Source organism: Melozone crissalis, unplaced genomic scaffold, assembly GCF_028551555.1.
Source record: "Melozone crissalis strain CALT ecotype California unplaced genomic scaffold, PUWL_Pcris_2 ptg000107l_1, whole genome shotgun sequence".
Lineage (NCBI taxonomy): Eukaryota > Metazoa > Chordata > Aves > Passeriformes > Passerellidae > Melozone > Melozone crissalis.
Window position 1 is genome coordinate 4429074 of NW_026535884.1, and position 24343 is coordinate 4453416.

General features: G+C 43.2%; 1 protein-coding gene across 1 annotated transcript in view; it reads right to left on the reverse strand.

Annotated features, from left to right (window-relative positions):
* Positions 1-22843, reverse strand: part of ATAD3A (ATPase family AAA domain containing 3A) — a 32348-nt gene extending 9505 nt beyond the window's left edge. Inside the window, exons 1-15 of the mRNA XM_054291909.1 lie at positions 22679-22843; positions 21084-21160; positions 19825-19926; positions 18048-18107; positions 17123-17192; positions 15778-15943; positions 13607-13676; positions 10471-10626; positions 10118-10174; positions 9074-9199; positions 7687-7811; positions 5093-5144; positions 4507-4577; positions 2728-2895; positions 1879-1987 (exon numbers count right to left, since the gene is read on the reverse strand). Of these exons, the coding sequence (XP_054147884.1) occupies positions 1879-1987; positions 2728-2895; positions 4507-4577; positions 5093-5144; positions 7687-7811; positions 9074-9199; positions 10118-10174; positions 10471-10626; positions 13607-13676; positions 15778-15943; positions 17123-17192; positions 18048-18107; positions 19825-19926; positions 21084-21128 (1377 nt within the window). The 5' untranslated portion in view covers positions 21129-21160; positions 22679-22843. The remainder of the gene's footprint in view (positions 1-1878; positions 1988-2727; positions 2896-4506; positions 4578-5092; positions 5145-7686; positions 7812-9073; positions 9200-10117; positions 10175-10470; positions 10627-13606; positions 13677-15777; positions 15944-17122; positions 17193-18047; positions 18108-19824; positions 19927-21083; positions 21161-22678) is intronic.
* Positions 22844-24343: the final 1500 nt, after the last annotated feature.

Consider the following 24343-nt stretch of genomic DNA (forward strand, 5'->3'; position numbering starts at 1 on the left):
TTTCCACCCTGATTTCCTCACAAATGAAGTTTCTTGCCCCATCCAACCACCTCAAACATTTCTCCTCACTCCCCTCTCCTAAATATATTTTTTCCAAGCCCTTTGAGTGCTCCATGAGAGCAGAGAGCAGCACAACAACTTCCTGCTGCAATTTTACACCAAACCCTGGGAACAGTGCTGGCAGCACCAGGTGCATTTTTAAAAGCTGTCAGGGAAAATGAAATTATTCTCCCCCACCTTTTTCCTTCCTTCAGCAGCACTTAAAGGATAAATGATAAAAGCTGAGGTCATTCCTGGGGAGAAATGACAAATTTGCTGATAAGGGGGTGATAAAAAGCAAAGCATCATTTATCACAACTTCTTATTACAGGAAATAGTTGGCAGCAGAGCCTTTCATAGATGACAGCACACATTTTGAAATATGATTCAATATCATAAAAATTATCCAGGAAAATTAACCAGCTGTGTGCTAGCAAAGAATAAAATAAAGAATTAACAGCACTCAAATTGGACCTCAGCTCATGAGTGCTGCAATTAAAATTAATTTATACCAGAAAAGATAAATATTTATGTTCCTTAAAAGGTGGAAATCACTAGTAGAAGGAATGAAATGCACAAAGTTCTTCAGATGCTAAACTAAATTAAAAATTTAAGAGCTAAACAAAAAGCCACTTTGTTTTACAAGCCCTGCAAGGAAGCTGACATGAGTAGGTTACATGAGACACAAACTGGAGCACATCCCTGCAGCTGATATTTCTGGGTTAGTGCATGAAAACCCCCAATCCAGTCAGAAACTGGCAGCTGTGACAAAACAAGGTGAAAACCTGATTTAAATAAAAAAGCAACACTAAAGCTTGCTGAGCATGTGAATAATTGTACTAGAAGTGACTGCATTTCTTATTTTTATAAATAAATATATAAAATGAATGTATAAATAAAAATAATGTATACATAAAATGTACAAAATTTATGTATAAATAAAATGTACAAATATCTATTTTTTTCAGCTCAAATCCCAGTTTTGTTTCTTTAATAGCTCAAACTGCCCTGAGAGGGTTTGGAACAAAGGAGAGGAGGAGGATGGTTCAGGGCATTAATGAGGGCACCAAAATGAGGTTTGTGCTCTGCTGAGCTTCCTGAGCTGGAGCAGGAGTGTGGCCACCCCAAACTGAGCCCAAACTCACCTGCTTGGCCTAAATTCCATAAGGGATTTCCCACTAGGGATTATCAAAACTGCTCCTGTTTATGGGGTGAGGAATTGAGGGGATATTGCAACACCCACCCCAGAGGAGCAGGGACCTGGGGACACCCCATGGACAATGAATGAAGGAATTTATCCCAAGTTTGGGAAACCTTCACAGGGAGAGAGGAGCTGAGAGTCCAGAGTCAGAGCCTGGAACATCCCAGGAGGGAAAGGGAGGGAAAAAGGGAGGGGAAAAAGGGAAGGAAAGAGGAAGGAAAAGGGGAAGGGGAAGGAAAAGGGGAAAGAGAGGGGAAGGAAATGGGGAAGAAAAAGAGAAGGAAAAGGGGAAAGAAAAAGGAAAGAAAATGGAGGGAAAAGGAAAAGAAAAGGAAAAGGGGGAAGGAAAAGGGGGAAGGAAAAGGGGGAAGGAAAAGGGGGAAGGAAAAGGGGGAAGGAAAGGGAAAGGGAAAAGTGAAAGGGGAAAGGGGAAAGGGAAAGGGGAAAGGGAAAGGGGAAAGGGAAAGGGGAAAGGGAAAGGGAAAAGGGAAAGGGGAAAGGAAAAGGAAAGGGAAGAGAAAGGGAAGAGAAAGGGAAAGGGAAGGAAAAGGGAAAGGAAGGAGAGGGAAGGAAAGAGAAGGAAAAAGAAGGGAAAAGGGAAGGGAAAAGGAAAAGGGAAGCAGAAAAGCCCCTCTCACCTGCCATGCCACAGCAAGCTGGGAGATCTCCCGGCCGGACATGCCCTCGGTCAGCCTGGCAATCTCTGAGCACTTCTTGCCATAATCAAACTGGGCCAGCTTCAACCTCCTGAAAGGCACAACCACCCTTGGTCAGCTCCACACCACAGCAGTTCCTACAGGTTCCTGCTTGCATCTCTGCCTCCTGAATTGTAAGGGCACTGTAGCCATGATATTTTATGAAAAATCCTTTACAACCACCAACTCCTGTCTCTTTGAAGAGCCAAAACCCTCTTCTAAGTCCAAGGATGCCTCTGTCACAGACATATTTTATAAAAAATCATTTCCTTAGGATCTTTTCTCCTGAGAAGCTGAGAGGCCTCAGAAACAAAATGTAAACAATAATTATCTGCTGCTGTGGAATGCAACAGGTGAATCTGTGATTGGTCTCATGTGGTTGTTTTTAATTAATGGCCAACACAGTCCAGCTGTCTTGGACTCTCTGGTCAGTCACAAGATTTTATTATCTTTCCTTTCTATTCCTTTCAAGCCTTCTGATGAAATCTTTTCTTTTATTCTTTTAGTATAGTTTTAATAGATCATTTTAACATAATATATATATAATAAAATAATAAATCAGCCTTCTGAAACATGGAGTCAAGATTCTCATCTCTTCCTCATCCTGGGACCCTGTGAACACCAACACAGGGCACAACAAAAATCTGGGACGGTGTCACAGTGAGAGGCACTTCCCAAGTCTTTTGCTTGTTGAAAGAGGATTTATAGACAAAATACACAAGAAAGGGGATGAGGAAAAACAAATAAAGACAGGGAATTCTCTAAAGAGGGAGAGTTGTGAGGGGCACTCACTGCTTGCCCTCTGTGGCTGGCTTCAGGACGTGCTGGTCGAAATACATCCTGACGAGGCGCTCGCGCTCCTCCAGCTGGGGCAGCTCAAAGTTCACCATCTCATCTATCCTGTCATTGATGGCCCAGTCAAACTGCTCTGGCTGGTTGCTTGCTAAAACAAGCATAAACCTGGAATTAGGGGGAAAAAAGAAATAAAGATTGACTGACAAAGGCATAAAAATCAAAATTGATGAGCTGAGTTTGAAGGTCGGGAGCTGCCGTGGTTGGGATCAAAGATGTTTCATCACATGGAAAAAAACCCCTGGATTCCTTAGAAATACCTTTAAAACCTTAGAAATAACCTCAAGCAGCACACTAAAATGTGTTTGGGGTTGTTTGAAGTGTGAAGACCCAGCTCTGCTCCATGTGCTGCTCCAGGTCCTGCTGCATTTTGGAGCTGGAAATTCTTTTTTGTTTTATTGCTTTGTAATGATGCTTCCTCCCTGTGCCAATACTTTAATGCTTTAATTGATGTCACCAGTTAAACAGTGCCTAATAATTTGAAATGGGCTTTTAAGCACAGCTATTGGAATATTGATGTTCTTGCTGTCTGGCTGAATCATTGCCTACAAGGGGCCGTGTTCTCTGCTGTCATTTCTGGAGATAACTTGGCCAAGCCAAAACTGTGGCTTTTTTACCATCAAAACTTGCAAAAACACGAGCCTGGATTAAGGATTAAGCCAGGATTGCCATGCAGCCTGATATTCAGGCAGTTTGCTATCCCACAGGATGATTTTGGGAAGTTGAAAAGCAGCAATTCCCAGCCCTGGTGCCAATTCCCTGCTGAAGGAAGAGTTTTCCTCAGGGTGTCACCAAAGCACCCCATTTACACACCCCATTTCATCCATTTCACCCCAGTGAGCTCCCTCTGATGCATGCAGGGCTGCTCCTTGCCCAGAGCAGCAATGAGGCTGCTCAGAAGTAAAAAGCAGAGCATGAATCACCAGGGCATGTTCAGTGTCCTCAGATGGCTCACGGGTGAAATCAGGGCTGAATTTAATGGCAGAGCTCATTGTAAATGAGAGCTCAGCTGTTCTGGGCATCTCCAGCACCCCAAAAAACACCTCCAGAGCTCCCAGCACCAAAAACATTCCCCAATTTAACATCAGGGGAAAGAAAAAACCATCCCCAGCACCCAAAAAGCACTCCCAGAGCTCTTCCAAGGCAATTTAAAATCACCAGCACCCAGAAAACATCCCCAGAGCTCTTCTGAGGTAATTTAATATCGGGGAAAGAATGAAACATCCCCAGCACCCCAAAAAACTCCCAGAGCTCCTCTAAGGCAATTTTAAATCCCCACAGGGATTTTAAACACAGGGGAAGCAATGGAAACTCAGCTGCCTCACACAAGAGGTCACTGCAGTGGAGCAAACACCACCCAAGTGTTTTTCCAGGGAACTTGAAGCACCCAGCCAGGAGAACTCTGAATTTTTGTGGGAGTGATTTTCCTGGGCTCTTGTATAAACAGGAACTGGCCAAGAAACACAATATAAACATCAAGATACTCAAGATGTCCAAATATCACCAAAGTTTGAGGGAAAAGTTTTCCTTCTGTTCTGATTTCCAAGTGCCAGGAAAAGTTGAAGGACGAACAAGCTACATGAAGCACATAAGAGAGGGGGAAATTCTCTGCAGATTTTGTTCAATTCCCCAGCAGCACAGATCATTTCCAACCTCCAGAGATCCTTTAAAGACTTTTCTCAACCCAGACAAATATCAGCTGCTGAAGTGGATACTCACTTGTTGCTGTGCTGCCCTGTTCTGTGCAGAAATGCATTTAGAGTTGCTCTGAGATCTTCACTGATTTTCTCCTGCAAAGGTGAAAGCCAAAGGAGCATCAGCTGCTGGGGACTGCAGGCAGGTCAGAGCTTTAATCAGCATTAAGGAGAAAGGGGATTCTGTTATTTGGCTATTTGTTTATTTGTATTCCTTTATTTAAGGAGGAGAAGGAGCAGGAGAAGGAAGGAGAAGGAGGAGAAGGAGAAGAAGGAGGAGAAGGAAGAAGGAAGAAGGAAGAGGGGAAGGGGAAGGAGAAGGACAGAAGGAGAAGGAAGGAGCAGAGCGGGAGAAGGAGCAGAACCAGAGCAGGAGAAGGAGCAGGAGAAGAAGGGAGCAGAGGAGCATAAGGAGAAGAACAGGAGCAGGAGAAGAACAGGAGCAGGAGAAGGAGCAGAGCAGGAGAAGGAGCAAGAGCAGAACAGGAGAAGGAGCAGAAGGAGCAGAGCAGGAGCAGAACAGGAGAAGGAGCAAAGCAGAAGAATGAGCAGGAAAAGGAGAAGGAGCAGAAGAGGAGCAGGAGCAGAGCAGACACACACCCAGCACTTACTGTGGCCCTTTTCCTCAGGAATGCATCTGCCTCGTCCACGAAGAGCAGGAGGCTGCAAAGGGAAGCAGCACAGTGAGAGCACAGGCTGAGGCAGGCCTGGGGAGCCTCTGCTGTTTGCCAGGGTTGGGATTAAATGGACAAGATGGAATTTCTTGTTTGGACTCAGATGTTTGTTAGTTCTTATCTCTGTTAGAGTCTCACAAGCCCCGAGTTCTGCAGCACTTTAACAAACTAAAAATGGAGCCCTGTCTGTCTCTACATGGCCTTTTAAGGATAAAGTGTCCAATTAAGAAATGACACCTAAATTATTTTTACTTTTAACCCAAAAACCAACCACCCATAGCCTGCAATGGGGAGTTTTTATCCAGTTACACAAAACCACCCAAAGCCATGGAGGAGAAGAAGGAGAAGAAGAAGGAGAAGAAGAAGGAGAAGAAGAAGGAGAAGAAGAAGGAGAAGGAGAAGGAGAAGGAGAAGGAGAAGGAGAAGAAGGAGAAGAAGAAGGAGAAGAAGAAGGAGAAGAAGAAGGAGAAGAAGAAGGAGAAGAAGAAGGAGAAGAAGAAGGAGAAGAAGAAGGAGAAGAAGAAGGAGAAGAAGGACCAGGCTCTGTTCTAAAACCTCCACCCTGCCCCATATATTTCCATATTCTAAAACCCCAAACTCTGAGTTTCCCTCCCACTTCTATCCAAACTCCACACCCACAATCCCAGCTCCATCATTCCATTCTGGAAGTTTCTCCTCAGCCTCAAATGCAGAAATTCAGACCTGCTCAAGTCTGAGTGCTATTTTAGCATTCCCTCCTCTTTACAGAGATGTGTGCAGGGCACAACACAGAAATCTTGGTGACAGTGACACCTCCCTGCCATTTCTCCTCCAAAAAGCTCAAACCAGTCCTGCCCTCAGCCTGCTTTGTTGTTTTGTGAGGTTTTTCTTTCCCAAACCACAGCAGCACTAATGGAATGGCTTTACTACCTGTGGAGAAGTGAATTAATAAAGGCCATGAATTATTCACCAAAATAAATTCACTTCTAACCCAAGGGCAGAGCTCTTCCCACGGGACTGAGCCTGTAAAGATGTTTATCAATAACAGGAGCAGGTTGCTCATAAAGCTGTCACAGCTTGTATTCCCTCCCTGCCTAACTTCAAACCCAGCTTTTTTCCAGGGCATTTCAGGCCTGTTAACATCTTCGCCCAAATATTCTCTGCAAAAATGTGTTATCACAATTTCAGCTAAATAGGAAGCAGCTCACACTGGTGGATATTGAGAATTAAATATGCTTAAATACTTCAGTGCTGCTGGAGGTGAGAATATTGATTTTATGGACACATGTAAGCTTTGATCAGGCAGTGTAGGGAGCTGAAATGCACAAAATTTTTATCAGGGCAGAGAAATTCAGAGCCAGGCAGTGCTGGAAGAGAATTCCTTGATGGGAGCATCCAGCTGAGCACCCTCACATCTCTTCCAAGTTCTCACTTAAATTCTGAGCTCACTTAAATTCTGACACCTTCCCTCTATAGCTCCTCAGGATAGAAGCTTAAAAAATTAAATCTTGCTTTTAAATCCCTGATTTTTTTTTTCCTTTGTAAGGGGAAATAGAAAGATTCAGGTGATGAATGAAGCAAGGATTAAAAGAGACACCACAAGATAATGTCCATCTGAAGCAATCAGAGAGCACATAAATCACTGGGCAGCTCCATTCACAGATCTGAGCTCAAAGCAGCACAAAACCCAAAGTGACATCTCTGAAAGTTCAATATTGAATTGCACCAGCCTGGCTGGACAAGAATCTCTGCAGTGCAAAAATCAAAAATCCATTTCTATTGGTAGGAGCAAATGAACCACACACTCCTACAAAATCAGGGAGCCAAATTCAGCCTCAGCCTGAGGAGTCTCTGCAGATAAAAATCTGATTTTAAAGGTGACTGAAAAAGCAAAAGTTCTTTTTTGTGTTTGTGATTTTTATACCTGATATTTTACACCTGTTTGTGATTTTTATGTCAATACTTTTAGCATCTATGTCCTCCTTATCCTCTTTTATTTCTTTTATTCACTCTTCCTGTTTAGGACTCAAAAGTAAACCAGAAGCTGAATTTAAATACCATCAGTGCTTGAAATCTTCAGGAGATTCTGTGTTAACTCACTCAATAACAACTAATTTATTATGATTATTCTTGCAAATATAATGAAATAAAAATAATTATACTGAGCAATTTGTATAACAACTCCATGGATCATTTCAGAAGAGATTTGCTGTCCCCTCAAAGGGAAAAGCAAGGTTCTTGCAGGATCAACACCTTGCTTTCTAACAATTTATTTATTTTAAAATAAGTAAAATTTATTTATTTTAATAGATAAATAAATATTTATTATATATATTATATATATATTTATTATGTATAATAGATGCATTATATATTATATTATAGATAATGTAATGTCATGTAATATAATGTCATGTAATGTAATATAATACAAATATTTTACATATATATATATATATAAAATATTAGGGCCGAACTACACTGTTGTGGTTGTGAGTGAGGGTTTTTTGAACAAAAACCCAAACTGAGCATTAAATAAAAGCCCAACTTACCCTCTCCTGCTGGTGTTGGCCCAGTCAAAGAGTTTGTGCATGGCTGTGACCCCTTCCCTGCCCATGGGGGCCACGTCCCCTCCTGTCATGATGGCATAGTCCATGCCTGAGTGCACAGCCAACTTCTGCAGGGAAACAAAAACCACCCAATTCAACCTTTATTTTCACTGCAAGGCCAGGGAGGAGGAAGAGGAATTAAAGTAATTTAAGTCCTGTCAGTGCTGGTTTGCAGAGGGGAGGTATTGGCTTCTTTATGGCAATTTTTTTATTTAGGGCAAAAATAACCCATATAAACCCAACAGAGGAGGCTATGAAGGGGTTGTTGCTGTGATTTTATTTTTCCATTTCTGTCCATCTCTATGGGTTTTAGAAACCCAAACTATGTGGGTTAAGAATTAAAGCAGTTTAGTCCTGTCAGTGCTGGTTTGCAGAGGGAAGTTTTGGCTTCTTTATGTTCTTTATCACTTAATGGCAATTTTTTTATTTAGGGCAAAAATAAACCATATAAACCCAACAGAGGTGGATATGAAGGGGCTGCTGCTGGGATTTTGTTTATTTTTTCAATTTCTGTCCATCTCTATGGGCTTTAGAAACCCAAACTAGGTGGCTTTAGAATTAAAGCATTTTAGTCCTGTCAGTGCTGGTTTGCAGAGGGAAGTATTGGCTTCTTTATGTTCTTTATCACTTAATGGCAATTTTTTATTTAGGGCAAAAAATAAACCATATAAATCCAACAGAGATGGTTAGGAAGTGGCTGCTGTTGTGATTTTATTTATTTTTCTATTTCTATCCAACTCTCTGGGCTTTAGAAACCCAAACTAGGTGGCTTTAGAAATCCAGTGGGTGCCATAATCTCAAAGCTATTGGGGTATGGGTTTAATGTACTGACAGAGGAAAAAAAAATTCAATTTGCATCACTTTGGCAAATCTGCCACGGTTAAAAAGTTGATGAAACCTCAGGTCTCATGGACAAGTGGCTGCTACTGTGATTCCCACAAATAAATCCCAGTCCCAAGGGATTCTCACAAATAAATCCCAGCTCCAAGGGATTCCCACAAATAAATCCCAGCTCCAAGGGATTCCCACAAATAAATCCCAGTTCCAAGGGATTCCCACAAATAAATCCCAGTTCCAAGGGATTCCCACAAATAAATCCCAGTCCCAAGGGATTCCCACAAATAAATCCCAGTCCCCAGGGCCTTTCCCAGATAGAAAATGCAGACCCAAGTGGCTGCAGTGATTCAGAGCTGAATCAGGCTGCTCTCTCCTCCCTCCCCAACAGAACAAAATGTTTGTTCAACACTCCAGCCAGAGATCCCAGCCCAGGGAAGCTCCACAGCCCTGGAATTTTCAGAACACTTTGGCAGAATCTTGGCAGGGTTTTTACCTTGGCAAAAAGAGTTTTCCCAGTGCCAGGGGGCCCGTACATCAGGATATTCCTGTAGAGGCTTTTGTTCCTTTTTGTGTTTCTCGTTGCTATGGCAATGTCTCTCACACGTGCTTCCAGCTGGGGCTGCAGGGAAAAAAAAAATTCAATTTAAGGATCAGAAGGTACCAAAAAGAGCTGCACCTACCAGGTTCCCAAATCAGTACCTGCAGGAAGGAGGCAGCACTCCAGGCTCAAGCTTTTAAGTCTTAACTTCAGCTGCTCATGACTCCACACCAAGGTCATTTCCTGTCCTATGTGAGGATTTACTGGATTTTCTGTCCACTTGGCTACAATTCTTTCATAAGAAAAAGCAGCAGTGCAGGAAGGAGTGCAGTGACTACTCTAGGAGCAGATAACACCTAAATATTCACTTCCTACTGGATGCCCTGGGAGGGATATGTCAAAACATCAGCAACTCTTTGCAGTGCTAATTCCTTCTCAAGTTATAAATTTATATTTATATTCCTACTGCATTTGGGGATACTGGGAGAGAGATATTCCTGCAGGAGCATTTTCTCTCAGCAGCTTCAAGCAAGTCTTAAATTTGCCAGATAACCAGGATTTCAATTCAGAAGCAAATATACAGAAGTAGCACTAATTAGCAAGTTAAGAACCAATCTCAGGGTGGGTAAATGTACAGGATATTTAGATTTTTTTTTGGCCTAAAAGCTGGTTTGGGTTCAGTAATCCTTAACTTCAGATGGCACAAGTGGAATTCTCAATCTTCACATGCTGACTACAGAGAGAAACTGCAGCAGAGCAAGGACCGAACTAAAATTTCCAACTGCTTTTCACAGAGGGGAAAAAAGGTGAACAAGCTGCTTAATGCATGTCACACTGAACACAGGAGCTTATTTATGGTCTCAGTATTGTCCCAAGGGACAAAAAAACTCTAAAACTGCTGGAATTGCAGCTTTAGAAGGGAGTTTGAGGCACCAGCAGCTCTCATTTGGAATCCAAAGTCATCCTTGACAGCCCAAGGCAGGAGAACAGAGTACTCACACTGAGAACAACTCCTTCAAGGGCATCCTGAGCCTTGCTGGTGAGACGTTTACCAACCTTGGGAGGACAAATTCAGTTACTCACAGGCAGAATAAAACCACATTTTGACAACTCACTTGGACTAAAACACCTTAACAGAACACCAGAGGGCTCAGCCCATCCATCCCACCTCCAATATTTTATTTATTTAGTCACTGACAGTCCCAGCTGAGTGGAACACAGAACCAAAGGTGAATTTTACCTCGATGGGAAGTTTCAGAGCCTCCAGCCATCCATCCCACCTCCAATATTTTATTTATTTATTCACTGACAGTCCCAGCTGAGTGGAACACAGAACCAAAGGTGAATTTTACCTTGATGGGATGTTTCAGAGCCTCCAGCACAGTGATCCTGGAGGTTTCCCTCACCAGGGAGGGTTTGCCCAGCCTGGCCTCGATGTAACGCCCTGCTACAGCCGTGGCATTTTTGGCAGAATAAACCCCCACTGCCAGCAGGGTCAGGCCTGCCACCTGCAAAAAAAATGGGGAAAAATGAGCAAAAACCACTTGGCAAGGCAGTGCTGCTGTGGTGGGGAATTAAGATTCAGGACAAATGCTGAGCAGGAGGGGTTTATTTTTGGTAAGGTGTTTTTTATTATCCCTGCACAGACAGTCAAGGTCTCACACTCCCTGTTCACTGACTGCTCTTGCACAGCAAAAAAGCACAAGTGAAGCATTTAGCCCTGAATCCAAAAGTGCATCCTGGCCAAAAAAATGTGGGGATGTCCAGATTTTCAAGTAAATTGAGTAATGAAGATAAACCACAACAGCCAAAAAGTGTGGGGCTGAATTTTCAAGTAAATTGAATAATGAAGATAAACCACATCAGCCAAAAAGTGTGGGGCTGAATTTTCAAGTAAATTGAATAATGAAGATAAACCAAAAAGTGTGGAGCTGAATTTTCAAATAAATTAAGTAATGAAAATAAACCACATCAGCCAAAAAGTGTGGGGCTGAATTTTCAAGTGAATTGAATTCCCAATTTTCAATTTACTTGAAAATTCAGCCCCACACTTTTTGGAATTTCCACCGTGGGAATGGGAATTAACATAATAGAATGGGAATTACCACCATGGGAATGGGAATTACCATCACAGAATGGGAATTACCACCATGGGAATGGGAATTATCACTATGGAAATGGGAATTACACCCATAGAATGGGAATTAGCACCATGGGAATGGGAATTGTCACCATGGGAATGGGAATTACCATCACAGAATGGGAATTACCACCATGGGAATGGGAATTACACCCATAGAATGGGAATTAGCACCATGGGAATGGGAATTACCACCATGGAATGGGAATTATCACTATGGAAATAGGAATTACCACCATGGAATGGGAATTATCACCATGGGAATGGGAATTGTCACCATGGGAATGGGAATTGTCACCATGGGAATGGGAATTACCCCCATGGAACGGGAATTAGCACCATGGGAATGGGAATTAGCACCATGGAATGGGAATTACCATCACAGAATGGGAATTCCATCACTCACTGGGCTGTTCCTCCAGAAACCCCCCAAAATGAGCCATTGCCATGGATCTGCCAGTGAAGCAGAAACACTCCAGACTCTGGAGTCAGCTCAGAGCTGATGCCAATAATTCATATCAGAGAAAAGAGCAAACTGCAGCAATTGCTTTTAAAATGAGCTGACTTCTCCTGCAAGCACAGCTCAGGGTGAGAAGCCTCAAGGACAGCAAGGATGGTGGCACTGCTCAATAAACCATGAGGCACCATCTGGTGGCCCTCACTCTGCTGGAATGTGTGACATCACCCCTGCTCCGGGTGGGAACACCAAGGGATCAGAACTGAGAGTTCCAGGATGCAAAGAGTGAGGGATCTCCATGCTCAGATGCAGAACACAGAACAGATTTCACCTTTTTAGCAGCCTCCCTCTAAAAACAGAGCCATGATCTCATGCTCTCTCAGACCATCCAGCACAAAGTTCCTGTGCCTGGATGGAGCTGATGTAATTTTCTCAGATTTTTGATGAAACAGAGAAACAGAGCTTTAAAAATTCTGTATGAAACCCCACCCTAAAAATCAATTCTCATTACAGGGTGTCATGGTTTTGCATGGAGACATTTACCCACCTTTTTCTCATAAAGTATCAAAGGAATGGGTTTCTGACCAGTAAAAAAGTGAATTACACTAAAACCACAATGAAACAAAAAAACTTGAGGTAGAACCTTTGGGAACAGGGAATGAGGGGCTCCAGAGGAGACACAAAACCAAAAACATCATGGGAATGGGAATTGTCACCATGGCAATGGGAATTGTCACCATGGGAATGGCCACCATGGGAATTGTCACCATGGGAATGGGAATTGTCACCATGGCAATGGGAATGGCCACCATGGGAATTGTCACCATGGGAATGGGAATTGTCACCATGGGAATGGCCACCGTGGGAATTGTCACCATGGGAATGGGAATTGTCACCATGGCAATGGGAATGGCCACCATGGGAATTGTCACCATGGGAATGGGAATTGTCACCATGGGAATTGTCACCATGGGAATGGGAATGGCCACCATGGGAATGGGAATTGTCACCATGGGAATGGGAATTGTCACCATGGGAATGAGAACTGTCACCATGGGAATTGTCACCATGGGAATGAGAACTGTCACCATGGGAATGGGAATGGCCACCATGGGAATGGGAATTGTCACCACGGGAATGGAAATTACTGCTTGGCTGGGAAGAGGTAGAGAAAAAGCAGCACTTAAAGCTGAAAATTCAGGTTTCATTTACAAGAACCTTAAAATAACTGGTTCTTACCTTATAGTAATTCCAAACTTTTTAAAGCAACAAAAAATATGAGTTCCAGCTGTGTTATCTCCTTTCCAAAAATACACTTGCCTTTTTCTTTTATTTTCTTTTTTCTAAAGCTAAATGTCCCAAATTCACAAGGGAAGAACATGTCAGAAGCAAAAATGACAATTTGTATGTGGGTCAAGTGAATGCACAGCTCAAAGCACCAAGCACAGATCCACAAAGGGCTCTGAATGCTGCAGATGACAAAAGGAGCCACTAAAAGTTTCTCTTGTTCTCCCCACAGCTCTCAGGCAAAGGATGTTTTGTATCAGCCTTTTTGTGTGTATTAAAAAATCAGAGGGTGGAGCAGATGGTGGTGGCGGATTTAAAGCAGAATTTCTATTTTAACCAGCTACCAAAAATATATTTTCACTGTTGTTTTAAGTTTTACACTGAGGAACAACTTTCTGTCCCCAAGATTCCACTGCCAAGCTCTTTTGTCCTGTGAAAAGATGCTGCTCTGGCTTTTAATCAATTTATTCAGCACACATAGCAGTTCTCCAAGTGCTCTCTGGGCTACATCAAAATTGGATTGAAAGCTGTGACACAATCAGAGTTTAACACACATTTCCAACCTGGCTTTTCTGGAAGTTTCTGCCAGGTTTGCCAAGCTTACCGTGGCTGTGACTTTGTCCCAGTCTGTCACAAAAGCACGGAATCCTTCCCCAAAGAGCATCCCAGCTGTCCTGTGGCAAACAGACAGCAAGGCAAGCAGGAGAAAAAGGGAATTCAGTGAATTAATAAATTTTAAAACAGGATTTCAGATTGTATTAAAGTTGTTCATCTTCGGAACAAGTCAAAGCTAAAGGCTCACCTCAGAACTGGAATGTGAACATGGGAAAATATTTGTAATATTTATAATCATCTGATATTTATATTCTTCTGAAAATATATTTATAATCATCTGAAAATACATTTATAATCTGAAAATATATTTACAATCATCTGATGCCTACACCTGAGCTGGGATTAAGTCCAGAAATGCACCTGGCCCTAAGATGGTATCAATTTACTTTAATGCATTATTTGGGCTGGACTGGAGGTATTTAAAGCTTTTTTTGTTCAAAATCTCAAAGGATCTAAAATGAACCAATTCCAAAGCTAAACAGCCAGCCCTGAGGAGCCAAAGTGCAGGACAGCTTTGTGATGGATGTTCTGAAAGAACTGAGGGGACTGAAAGAGCTGAGGGGTTCTCAGGGCTACTGAGCTCCAGGACCAGAGGAAAAGGCCTGAAATAATTTGTTAGAAAAATTGTATCACCCTGAATATCTCTGGTTGCTATTTCAGGTGACAATGTAGCGAGACAAGATCGAGGGGTCGCACAACACTGGAATTCCTCAGAGGAACAAACCCCAGGGTCTCCCACAGGTGGGGACACATGTGGAGAAGCACCAAGCTGAAATTCCCTGGAGGAACAAACCCCAGGTTTTCCCATATATGGAGACACACTTGGAGAATCATCAGAGGAACAAACCCCAGGTTTTCCCATATATGGAGACACACTTGGAGAATCATCAGAGGAACAAACCCCAGGTTCTCCCACATGCTGGGACACACTTGGAGAAACACCAGGCTGAAATTCCTCAAGGCAACAAACCCCAAGTTCTCCCACACGTAGAGCAGCACCAGAGGAACAAACGCCAGGTTCTCCCACACGTGGGAGAAGCACCAGGCTGAAATTCCTCAGAGGAACAAACCTGAGGTTCTCCCATGTGCTGGGACATACGTGGAGCAGCTGCAGAGGAACAAACCCCAGGTTCTCCCACATGTGGGGACACACCTGGAGAAGCATCAGAGGAACAAACCCCAGGCTCTCCCACACATGGAGCACCTCCAGAGGAACAAACCCCAGGTTCTCCCACACATGGGGACACACTTGGAGAAGCAGCAGCCTGAAATTCCTCAAGGGAACAAACCCCAGGTTCTCCCATACCTAGAGCAGCACCAGAAGAACAAACCCCAGGTTCTCCCACATGTGGAGAAGCTCCAGAGGACCACACCCCAAGTTCTCCCCGACGTGGGAGAAGCACCAGGCTGAAATTCCCTGGAAGAATAAACCCCAGGTTCTCCTATGTGTGGGAACACACTTAGAGAAACACCGGAGTGAAATTCCTCAGAGGAACAAACCCCAGCTTTTCCAACGTGCAGGGACACACTTGGAGCACCTCCAGAGGAACAAACCCCAGGTTCTCCCAGACATGGGGACACACTTGGAGAAGCACCAGGCTGAAATTCCTCAGAGAAACAAACCCCAGGTTCTCCAACATGTGTAGAAGCACCAGAGGAACAAACCCCAGGTTCTCCCAGACATGGGGACACGCTTGGAGAAGCACCAGAAGAACAAACGCCAGGTTCTCCCATGTGCTAAGAAGAGAAGCTCCAGAGGAACAAACCCCAGGTTCTCCCACACTTGGAGAAGCACCAGAGGAACAAACCCCAGGTTCTCCAACATGTGTAGAAGCACCAGAGGAACAAACCCCAGGTTCTCCCAGACATGGGGACACGCTTGGAGAAGCACCAGAAGAACAAACGCCAGGTTCTCCCATGTGCTAAGAAGAGAAGCACCAGAGGAACAAACCCCAGGTTCTCCAACATGTGTAGAAGCACCAGAGGAACAAACCCCAGGTTCTCCCCACACATGGAGCACCTCCAGAGGCACAAACTCCAGTTTCCCCCACACTTGGAGCACCTCTAGAGGAACAAACCCCAGGTTTTCCCCACACTTGGAGCACCTCCAGAGGCACAAACTCCATTTTTCCCCCCACACCCAGAGCCCCCCAGCCCCACCTGAGGGACTCGAGCACGGTCTGGCGGTGCTCGGCCGCCTTGAGGCGGATCTGCTCGCGGATGATGTCGGCGTTCTCGCGCTCGGCCTTGGCGCGCGCCCGCGCCTCCGCCTCCACCCGCAGCATCTCGTTCTTGTGCCGCAGCTCCATCTCCCTCTCCACCGTGGCTTGGGGAACACAAACAGCACAGAGGTCAAACTGTGGCCTGGGAGAAGGAAAACCCCAGGGAAGGTGCTGTGGACTGGAAGGAAGAGGAGCAAAACGGTGTCAAAAGGGATTTTGGAAGCGCTGTTACGTCAAACATGGAATTGTGTGAAGGGAGAATGAATGAGAAATTCAGGAGTGAAATAATCCTCTCCTCTCCTCAAGTATGAAATCAGAATTTCAGGTATGAAATCAGAATTCCAGTATGAAATCAGAATTCCAGGCATGAAATCAGAATTTCAGGTATGAAATCAGAATTCCAGTATGAAATCAGAATTTCAGGCATGAAATCAGAATTCCAGTATGAAACCAGAATTCCAGTATGAAATCAGAATTCCAGGTATGAAATCAGAATTCCAGTATGAAATCAGAATTCCAGTATGAAATCAGAATTTCAGGCATGAAATCAGAATTCCAGTATGAAACCAGAATTTCAGATTCTGGAAGCGCTGTTACTTCAAACATGGAATTGTGTGAAGGGAGAATGAATGAGAAATTGAGGAGTGAAATAACCCAACCCTACAGGGTTTCACCACTGGGATGTGTTGCTCAGCTACACTTCCTTCACTGGATGGCAGCACAGCTGGCCACATCTGTGTTTGGAGCAAACCATCCCATTCAGTTAATTAACATTAACATTTCTCAACATTTCTGAGATCTGCACCACAGTGGAGTTCTGCAAACCCAGGAATTCTGGCAATTCCCAACAACAAAAAGAAACTAAGCAAATTTCACACTACAACTTTTTTATTTTCTGCAGGAAACTGAATGGAGATGAGGTGACACAGATTCAACCACTCCTTCCAGAAGATGTTTTGTTTCTCTCCCCTCCTCAAGTATGAAATCAGAATTTCAGGTATGAAATAAATATTCCAGTATGAAATCAGAATTTCAGGTAGGAAATAAGAATTCCAGTATGAAATCTGAATTCCAGTATGAAATCAGAATTTCAGGAGATGCTGACAGCTCACTGGGAAATCAGGAGTGGCAGGGCAGATGTTTAGGAGTGCAGCCCTTTCTAAAGCTAACCTTGGGAGCAATTGGAATTTACCTCCTGGAATTTATGTGACATCAAATGGACACAAAGATCAGCACAGGGACTCCACATGTCCTCACACCCTCAGCAGCTGAACAAAACTCACCTCGCCTCATGGCCTCCTGCTTCTGCACAGACTCCTCCTGCTTCCTCAGGTTCTCCTCATTAGCAAGTTGCTACAGGGAGAGATGACAGCAGAGGAGATGTTGATGTTGTAATGACTCCATCAAGTGTAAAATTAAGTGCTACTGATGCCTCAGGTTTTGGATTTTCTATTATCCAGATTCTGTACTGATGCCTCAGGTTTTGGTTTTTCTGTTTTTCACATTCTGTGCTGCTTTAGTGTGTGGGTCTGGGCTTCACATCAGGGGATGGTGAGCTCTGTGCACAGAGCAGGGAGACAAAACAATTCCTGCTCCAGCTGGGCACCAAGGACAAGTGATCCAAATCTCAGCCCAGGAGCACAAACAGCGTGGGCTGGAGAGAGAAAAACAAGGGTGGGACTGCAGGGGCTAAAGCTGGAATGGGACAATTCACTCCAAGATGAAAAATGGACTAAAACTTCTAATTTTGTGACTGATCATCCATTTTTTGGGACCATTTTGGTTCACCCTGGGTTCGTTTTGGGACCATTTTGGTTCATCCTGGGTTCATTCTGGGACCATTCTGGTTCATCTTGGGTGCAGCCCTGGCTGGGCTCTTGTGCTGCCCAAGGTGGATCCATTGAGGAGAAACTTTTCATAAATCCCTGCTTTATTCTTTAAATCTGCCTGGTCTGTTCTAGCATAGCCTTCACAAATATTTCCAAGGTTGAAGTGTGTTTTTCTCTCCCTATCTCCCAGATTTCCCCTCCTAACCCCAAGCTGCTGCTTTGCCCCAATGCCCAGCCTTGATGTGCAGTGCTGATGTTGATAACAGAGATAAGCAGTGCCCAGCAGGACAGGGCACAGCTCCAGAGCATCTCTGGGAATTCAGAGGGCTCCCAGCCCATTCCCAGCAGGATCAGAGCAGGAATCCCCACCCTACCCTACCTGTTGTCTCATCTGCTCGTCGTAGCGCTGCCGGGCCAGCTTGTCCTGGTACTGGGCTCTCTTCAAAAAACAAAATAAAATACACAGATTAGGCAGTTAAAAACCAGCCTGCTCCTCAGGGGAATGAGGTTCAGAGGGGAAAAAAAATAAATAAAATGGGGAAATCCACACAAATAAAAAGTTATCCTGGATTTGAATGTGAATATCCTCAGCCAGCACCAAAAATTTCTCTGTGCTGAGAAATCTCTACAGTCTGACTTCATTTTATGGTATCACAGATGCCAAAATAAAAAGCAAAGGTTTCTTTGCCTGCTCCTCAGGGAAATGAGGTTCAGATGGAAAAAAGCAAATAAAATGGGGAAATCCACACAAATAAAGAATTATCCTGGATTTAAATGTGAACGGGGTAAAATATCCTCAGACAGCACCAAGAACTTCTCTGTGCTGAGGAATCTCTACAGTCTGACTTCATTTTATGGTATCACAGATGCCAAAATAAAAAGCAAAGTTTTCTTGGCCCACAAAAGGAGATTTCAGTGGGAAAAATAAGGTTTTCATGTTCTAAACCACATTATCTGGACTGGAGACTGCAAGCAATAGAACTGTCAGGATGTGCTGATGGTTTTGATGAAGATTTATTTATTCCATATTAATTGCTCTTATCAATCACTGCAACTCCAAATAAACCCAAATCATCTCCACTGAACTGGAAGGGGGCTGAGGATCCCCTTATCAATCACTGGAACTCCAAATAAACCCAAATCATCTCCCCTGAACTGGAAGGGGGTTGAGGATCCACAGGTCAGGGGGTGACACCATTCTCTATTCCAAACACAGCACAACAGCTTGGGAATTATCTCCTCAGCAACTTGGAATAAACCAAGTTGATTTTGGTTATTTACCAAGGATATTTGAGTTTGCTGTGAGCTCCAGTGGTGCCCTGTGAGCAGCAGGAGGTGAAGAACCAAGCCCTGAGTGTGCAGCTGCTCCCTGGGCCAGCCCTGCTCAAAGTCCAAACTCTGCCAGGGTAAAATCACCACGTGCCCAATAAACAGTTCTAGCAAACTCCCCAAGCTGGAAATTCCATTAAAATTAATCAATTCCCTCCTCTCCTGTGCTCTCAGAGCAAGAAATCTCCATAATTTAACTTTTAACATTAAGGCCAGTCTTTGTTTTCCCTGTTTCAGGATTATTGCCACATCAGCCACTCAAGCTAAAACAAACCAACACTGCTCACAACAACTCAGATTTGCATCACTTCTCCTCAAGATATTTTTTCCTGTTTAATTCAGAAGAAATAAAATACTTAAGACTGAAATCCAAATAACTTCAGAGCCATTTCACTGTCCAGGCTAACATAAACAGTTTGTAAATCAGTATTTCTCAACATTTCCCTGAAAAGCTCTTTAGGAAAACCCCAAAAAACACAAAATGAGAGAAACTGCTAGAGAGAAAATTAACTGCACTATTAACCCTTAGACTTTTATCCAAACTGCTAGAGAGAAACTGTTAATTATACAATTAACTCTTGGACTTTTGTTCCCAATTTCTTGAGCATTCAATTCCTTTGGATGTTCAAGAACTTGGGAATAAAAGTCCAAGAGGATTAAAAATCCAGCTCAACATCACAAATCCAGGACAAAATGGGGGCTCAGCCTGTGAGCACCCCCAGAGCCCCTCTCCCCATAAAGGGATAATGAATAAAAGGGATAATTAATAAAGGGATAATGAAAGGGATAATGAATGCATCATTGCCTTTTCCCCCTCATTCCCTTACTGCTTGGTGCTGTTTGGTTTCTTCATTGAGAGTTTTCCTTCTCTCCTCTGCCTGCACCCGGATCTGCTCATTCTTCAGCTGTTCTATGGCAGCCTCGTACTCCTGGGGCAGAAGCAGAATTTAATAATCAGAAATTTACAGAAATTTAATCACCAGGAATTCACAGAAATTTCATAATCAGGAATTCAGAGATCATCTGTACAGAAATTTAATCTCCAGAAATTCACAGAAATTTCATCACCAGGAATACAAAATATCTGTACAGAAGTGCTACTGACAATCACATTCCAAGAAATCCCTCTGTATTCAGAGTGGTACCCTTAAAATACGACCACTGACACAAGGAAGTTAAAATATGATAGTAAATATAAATAATTAAAATAAATATGAAAAATAAAATATTATAATACATTATGGTAATAAAATATGGTCATACATTATTATAATAAAATATGATACTATAATATAATAATAAAATATACTATAATATCATGCTATAATATGACACTAAAATATTATAACATTATAATATATATACCAAAATATGATACTAAAATGTTACTAAATATTATATTTTTAATACATTATAAACTTATAATATATAATTATATTATATATTATCATAAATATGATTATAAAATATGGTGATAAAGCAAAGTATTATAATGAAATATGATAATAGAATATAATAATGAAATATGATAATAAACTATTATAGTAAGATACTATCATAAAATATTATAGTAAGATACTATAATACAATATTATTATAAGCTATTATAATAAAATATTACAATAAAGTATTGCAATAATATATTACAATAACTATGAGAAAATATTAATTTCTGAATTATCATAAAAAATCATAATCAACCATTTCAGGATTAAACACAATTAAAAAAAATAAATTCAAGAGATCAAGCAACACCCAAACAATCCCTAAATTCCTTTATAAGAGAAACAGAAGTCTGTCCTTTATAAGAGAAACAGAAATCTGTCCTTCACACAGTTAGAGCTCCAGAAACCCCTTTCATTCCCCAAAACCAGCAGGGATATTCAAAGCCACAAAAATTGTGTCAGAATAGCCCAAATTAGCTGAGATCACCTCCCAGAATTACTCATTTTTTCCCCCTAAAGGCAAATAACCACAATTTGCTGAAGCTGAGCAGAAAGACAAATTCATCACCCTCTGCAGAGGAAAGATTTGAATTTGTCCCTCCCAGAAGCTGAGGGTCCCAAGGAGAGGAATCCCAACCCACCTTGAGTTTGGTTTGCTGCTCCAGCTGCAAGGTCTGCTCCTGCATCTGGGCCAGGCTCAGGGCATCCTTGGCATGGCCTGGGGGGACAGAAAGGGACAGGGATGGATCAGGGGTTGGATTTTATATATTCCACATTCTGTGCTGATATCTCAGGTGTTAACTTTTATATTCTCCAGATTCTGTACTGATATCTCAGGTTTTGGCTTTTCTATTTTTCAGATTCTGTATTGGTGTCACTGTGCTGATGCCTCAAGTTTTAGCTTTTACACATTCCAGATTCTGTGCTGGTATCTCAGGTGTTAACTTTTCTATTTTCCAGATTCTGTGCTGATATCTCAGGTGTTAACACTTCTATTTTCCAGATTCTGTTTTCTGGATTTTCTATTTTCCAGATTCAGGTTCTGGATTTTCTATTTTCCAGATTCTTTCCTGATATCTCAGGTTTTAACTCTTCTATTTTCCAGATTCTGTACTGATGCCTCAGGCTTATCTTTTCTATATTTTAGGTTCTGTACTGATGCCTCAGGTTTTAGATTTTATATATTCCAGATTCTGTACTGATATCTCAGGTTTTAGCTTTGCCATTTTCTAGATTCTGTACTGATGCCTCAGGAGTTAACTTCCCTATTTTCCAAATTCTGTACTGATATCTCAGGTTTTGCCTTTTCTATTTTTCACATTCTGTATATTTGAACTTTTCTATTTTCCAGATTCTGTGCTGATATCTCAGGTTTTAGTTTTTCTATTTTCCACATACTGTGCTCCTTTAGTGTGTGGGTCTGGGCTCCACATTATGGGATGGTGAGCTCTGTGCACAGAGCAGGGAGACAAAACAATTCCTTTTTTAGATATAACTTAGAAATATAACTCACAGATTTATATACTGGGCTCAGAGCCTGGACACAAAACCTGAGCAGTGATTCCACACAATGAATCTTTCAGAGAAAAGAATTTATTGCTCCATTATCAGCAGAAATGAGCTTCTTCCCGCCTTGAAGGCGCTGTTGGGATTCAGAGGAAGAAGTTGATGATGACCAAACAGAATCCTGTGTTTGAATGGAATTTATGCATCATGTGTGAGGTGTATGAATATGCAACAGGCTGTTGTTTTTAAGGGTTAATCCTCTGTTAATCTGGGTCCTTTTTTGGGCTTGCGCTGCGCAAAAAGAGGTACCTGGACTGTCCATAACTCTTTGTCTCTATTGTCTCATACTGTCCTAATTCAAATTGTCCAAATTATGATTGCTCTAATTGCATTCCTATTTTTATAACCATTTTATTACTATTAAACGTTGAAAATTTTAAAAACAAGCGATTGGCGTTTTTCACAGTCCGGGACCAAGCTCTGCTCCCTGTGAAGGGCAGGAAGGGGCGTCCGGGAGATTCCGCCTGGGTGAAAAACACCAATTTTTTATCACCTAAAACCATATTTACCACACTACCTAAGAGAATTAATACAGCGTAACTTTCTAACACAACACATATAATAGTAATTTTAACATTTGCGAAAAGCCAATTATAAAATACACGCTGTTTTTCACACAGACCCTTTCCCCCACACCCCTCCGAGCCCTCCCTCCCGTCCCCTCACGCACGGGACGCGTCCAACTCCCGCGCCGCCTTGGCCGCGCGCTCCAGGCCCGTGGGGTCGAAGTTGCTCCATTTGTCCTTGGGCGTCTGACGGTCCCCGGCGCCTCCAGCACCGCCTCCACCGCCGCCGCCAGCAGCGGGGCCGGGCGGCAGCGAGAGGCCGCTGCCGGAGCCCGGAGGAGCCGCGTCCCCGCCGCCGCCCGGGGCAGCCCCGCGGTTCAGCCCGAACAGCCACGACATGAGGGCGGTGGCGCCGGCTGCACGCGGGGACGCGCCGCGGGCACTGCGCGTGCGCGGAAAGGCGGGCCGAGTTCTCATTGGGTAGAGGGAGAGGCGCGCCTCGCGGTGATTGGTGGAGGGCAGCCGCGTGTGCGGTTTGATTGGTGGGAAGAGGAGGGAGGGGCGGGAGAGGAGGGTGGAGGGACGGAGAGCGCGGAGGGACAAATAGGGCGGTGCTTCCGCATAGCAACGGGAGTGAGGGGCGTTGCTAAGGGCCGCGAGGAGGCGCGGCCTGGGTGTTATCCCGGGATTGCTTTGGGAATATCCCAGATTTCCCTGGAAATCGGCCTCAGTTTGGCGTTATCCCGGGATTGCCCTGGGAATATCCCGGGCTTGCCTTGGATTTATCCCGGATTTCCCAGGAAATCAGCCTCAGCTTGGCGTTATCCCGGGTTTCCCTTGGGGTTATCCCAGATTTCCCTTGGGGTTATCCCAGGATTCCCTCAGCGTTATCCCGGGATTCCCTTGGGGTTATCCCGAATTTCCCTGGAAATCGGCTCCAGCCTGGCGTTATCCCGAATTTCCCTTGGGTTAATCCCAGATTTCCTCCGAAATCAACCCAGTTTGGCGTTACCCCGAATTTCCCTTGGGGTTTTCCTGGATTTTCCTCAAAATCCTCTCCTTGGAATGGCAGAGAGGATGGGAAAGCAGAAAAGGGGAGCACCGAGAAACCTCTCGCTGTGGTTATGTGGGATAAAGAGCAGGATTTCCCTGGAAATCATCATTTTGGAACTGACGTTTCATCAAGACCAATATATTTCTGTTTTTTACATTTCCCACACATTTTTTGAGGGATGGGAATAAAATTTGGGGTAAATCTGGTTATTCAGGCATGGGTGGAACACACACTTCATTTAAAATTATGATTTAAGGGTGATCTCAGAAGCTTTTCCCAACTTTTATGATTCTATAAATTCCAGCTTTTCAACCCCTGGAACAAAACCCACAATTCCCCCCCATAAAACCCCACAGATTTCCCAGCAAGCACAAAGGAACCATTCAGTAGCTCTCATATTTATATTTATTTGTCTTCAAAAGGCTGTGTTACAGCTGAGGGGGGATGAAAATTAATGCATTAATAAACTATGCAGGAAGTTGTGCAAACTTATTTTCTGTCCTACAGCGAGAAGAAACAAAATCATTTTATTGCATGAGCAGTTCCAGGGGCTTTGTGATCCTTTCAGCGCTGAGATTAATCAGTCACAAATGCACATTCCAGAGGAGGACAAAAACCACATGAAAATCCCTTTATAGAGTTAATGAATGACTCACCTCCCTTGTCTCCTGAACAAGGCAGCCCAAGGAAAAATGCTCCAGAAAGGTGGAGATGAAAAATTCAGCTCTCAGGAGACAAAGTTAGGGATAAAAGTTCCTCTCAGCTCCAAAAGGAG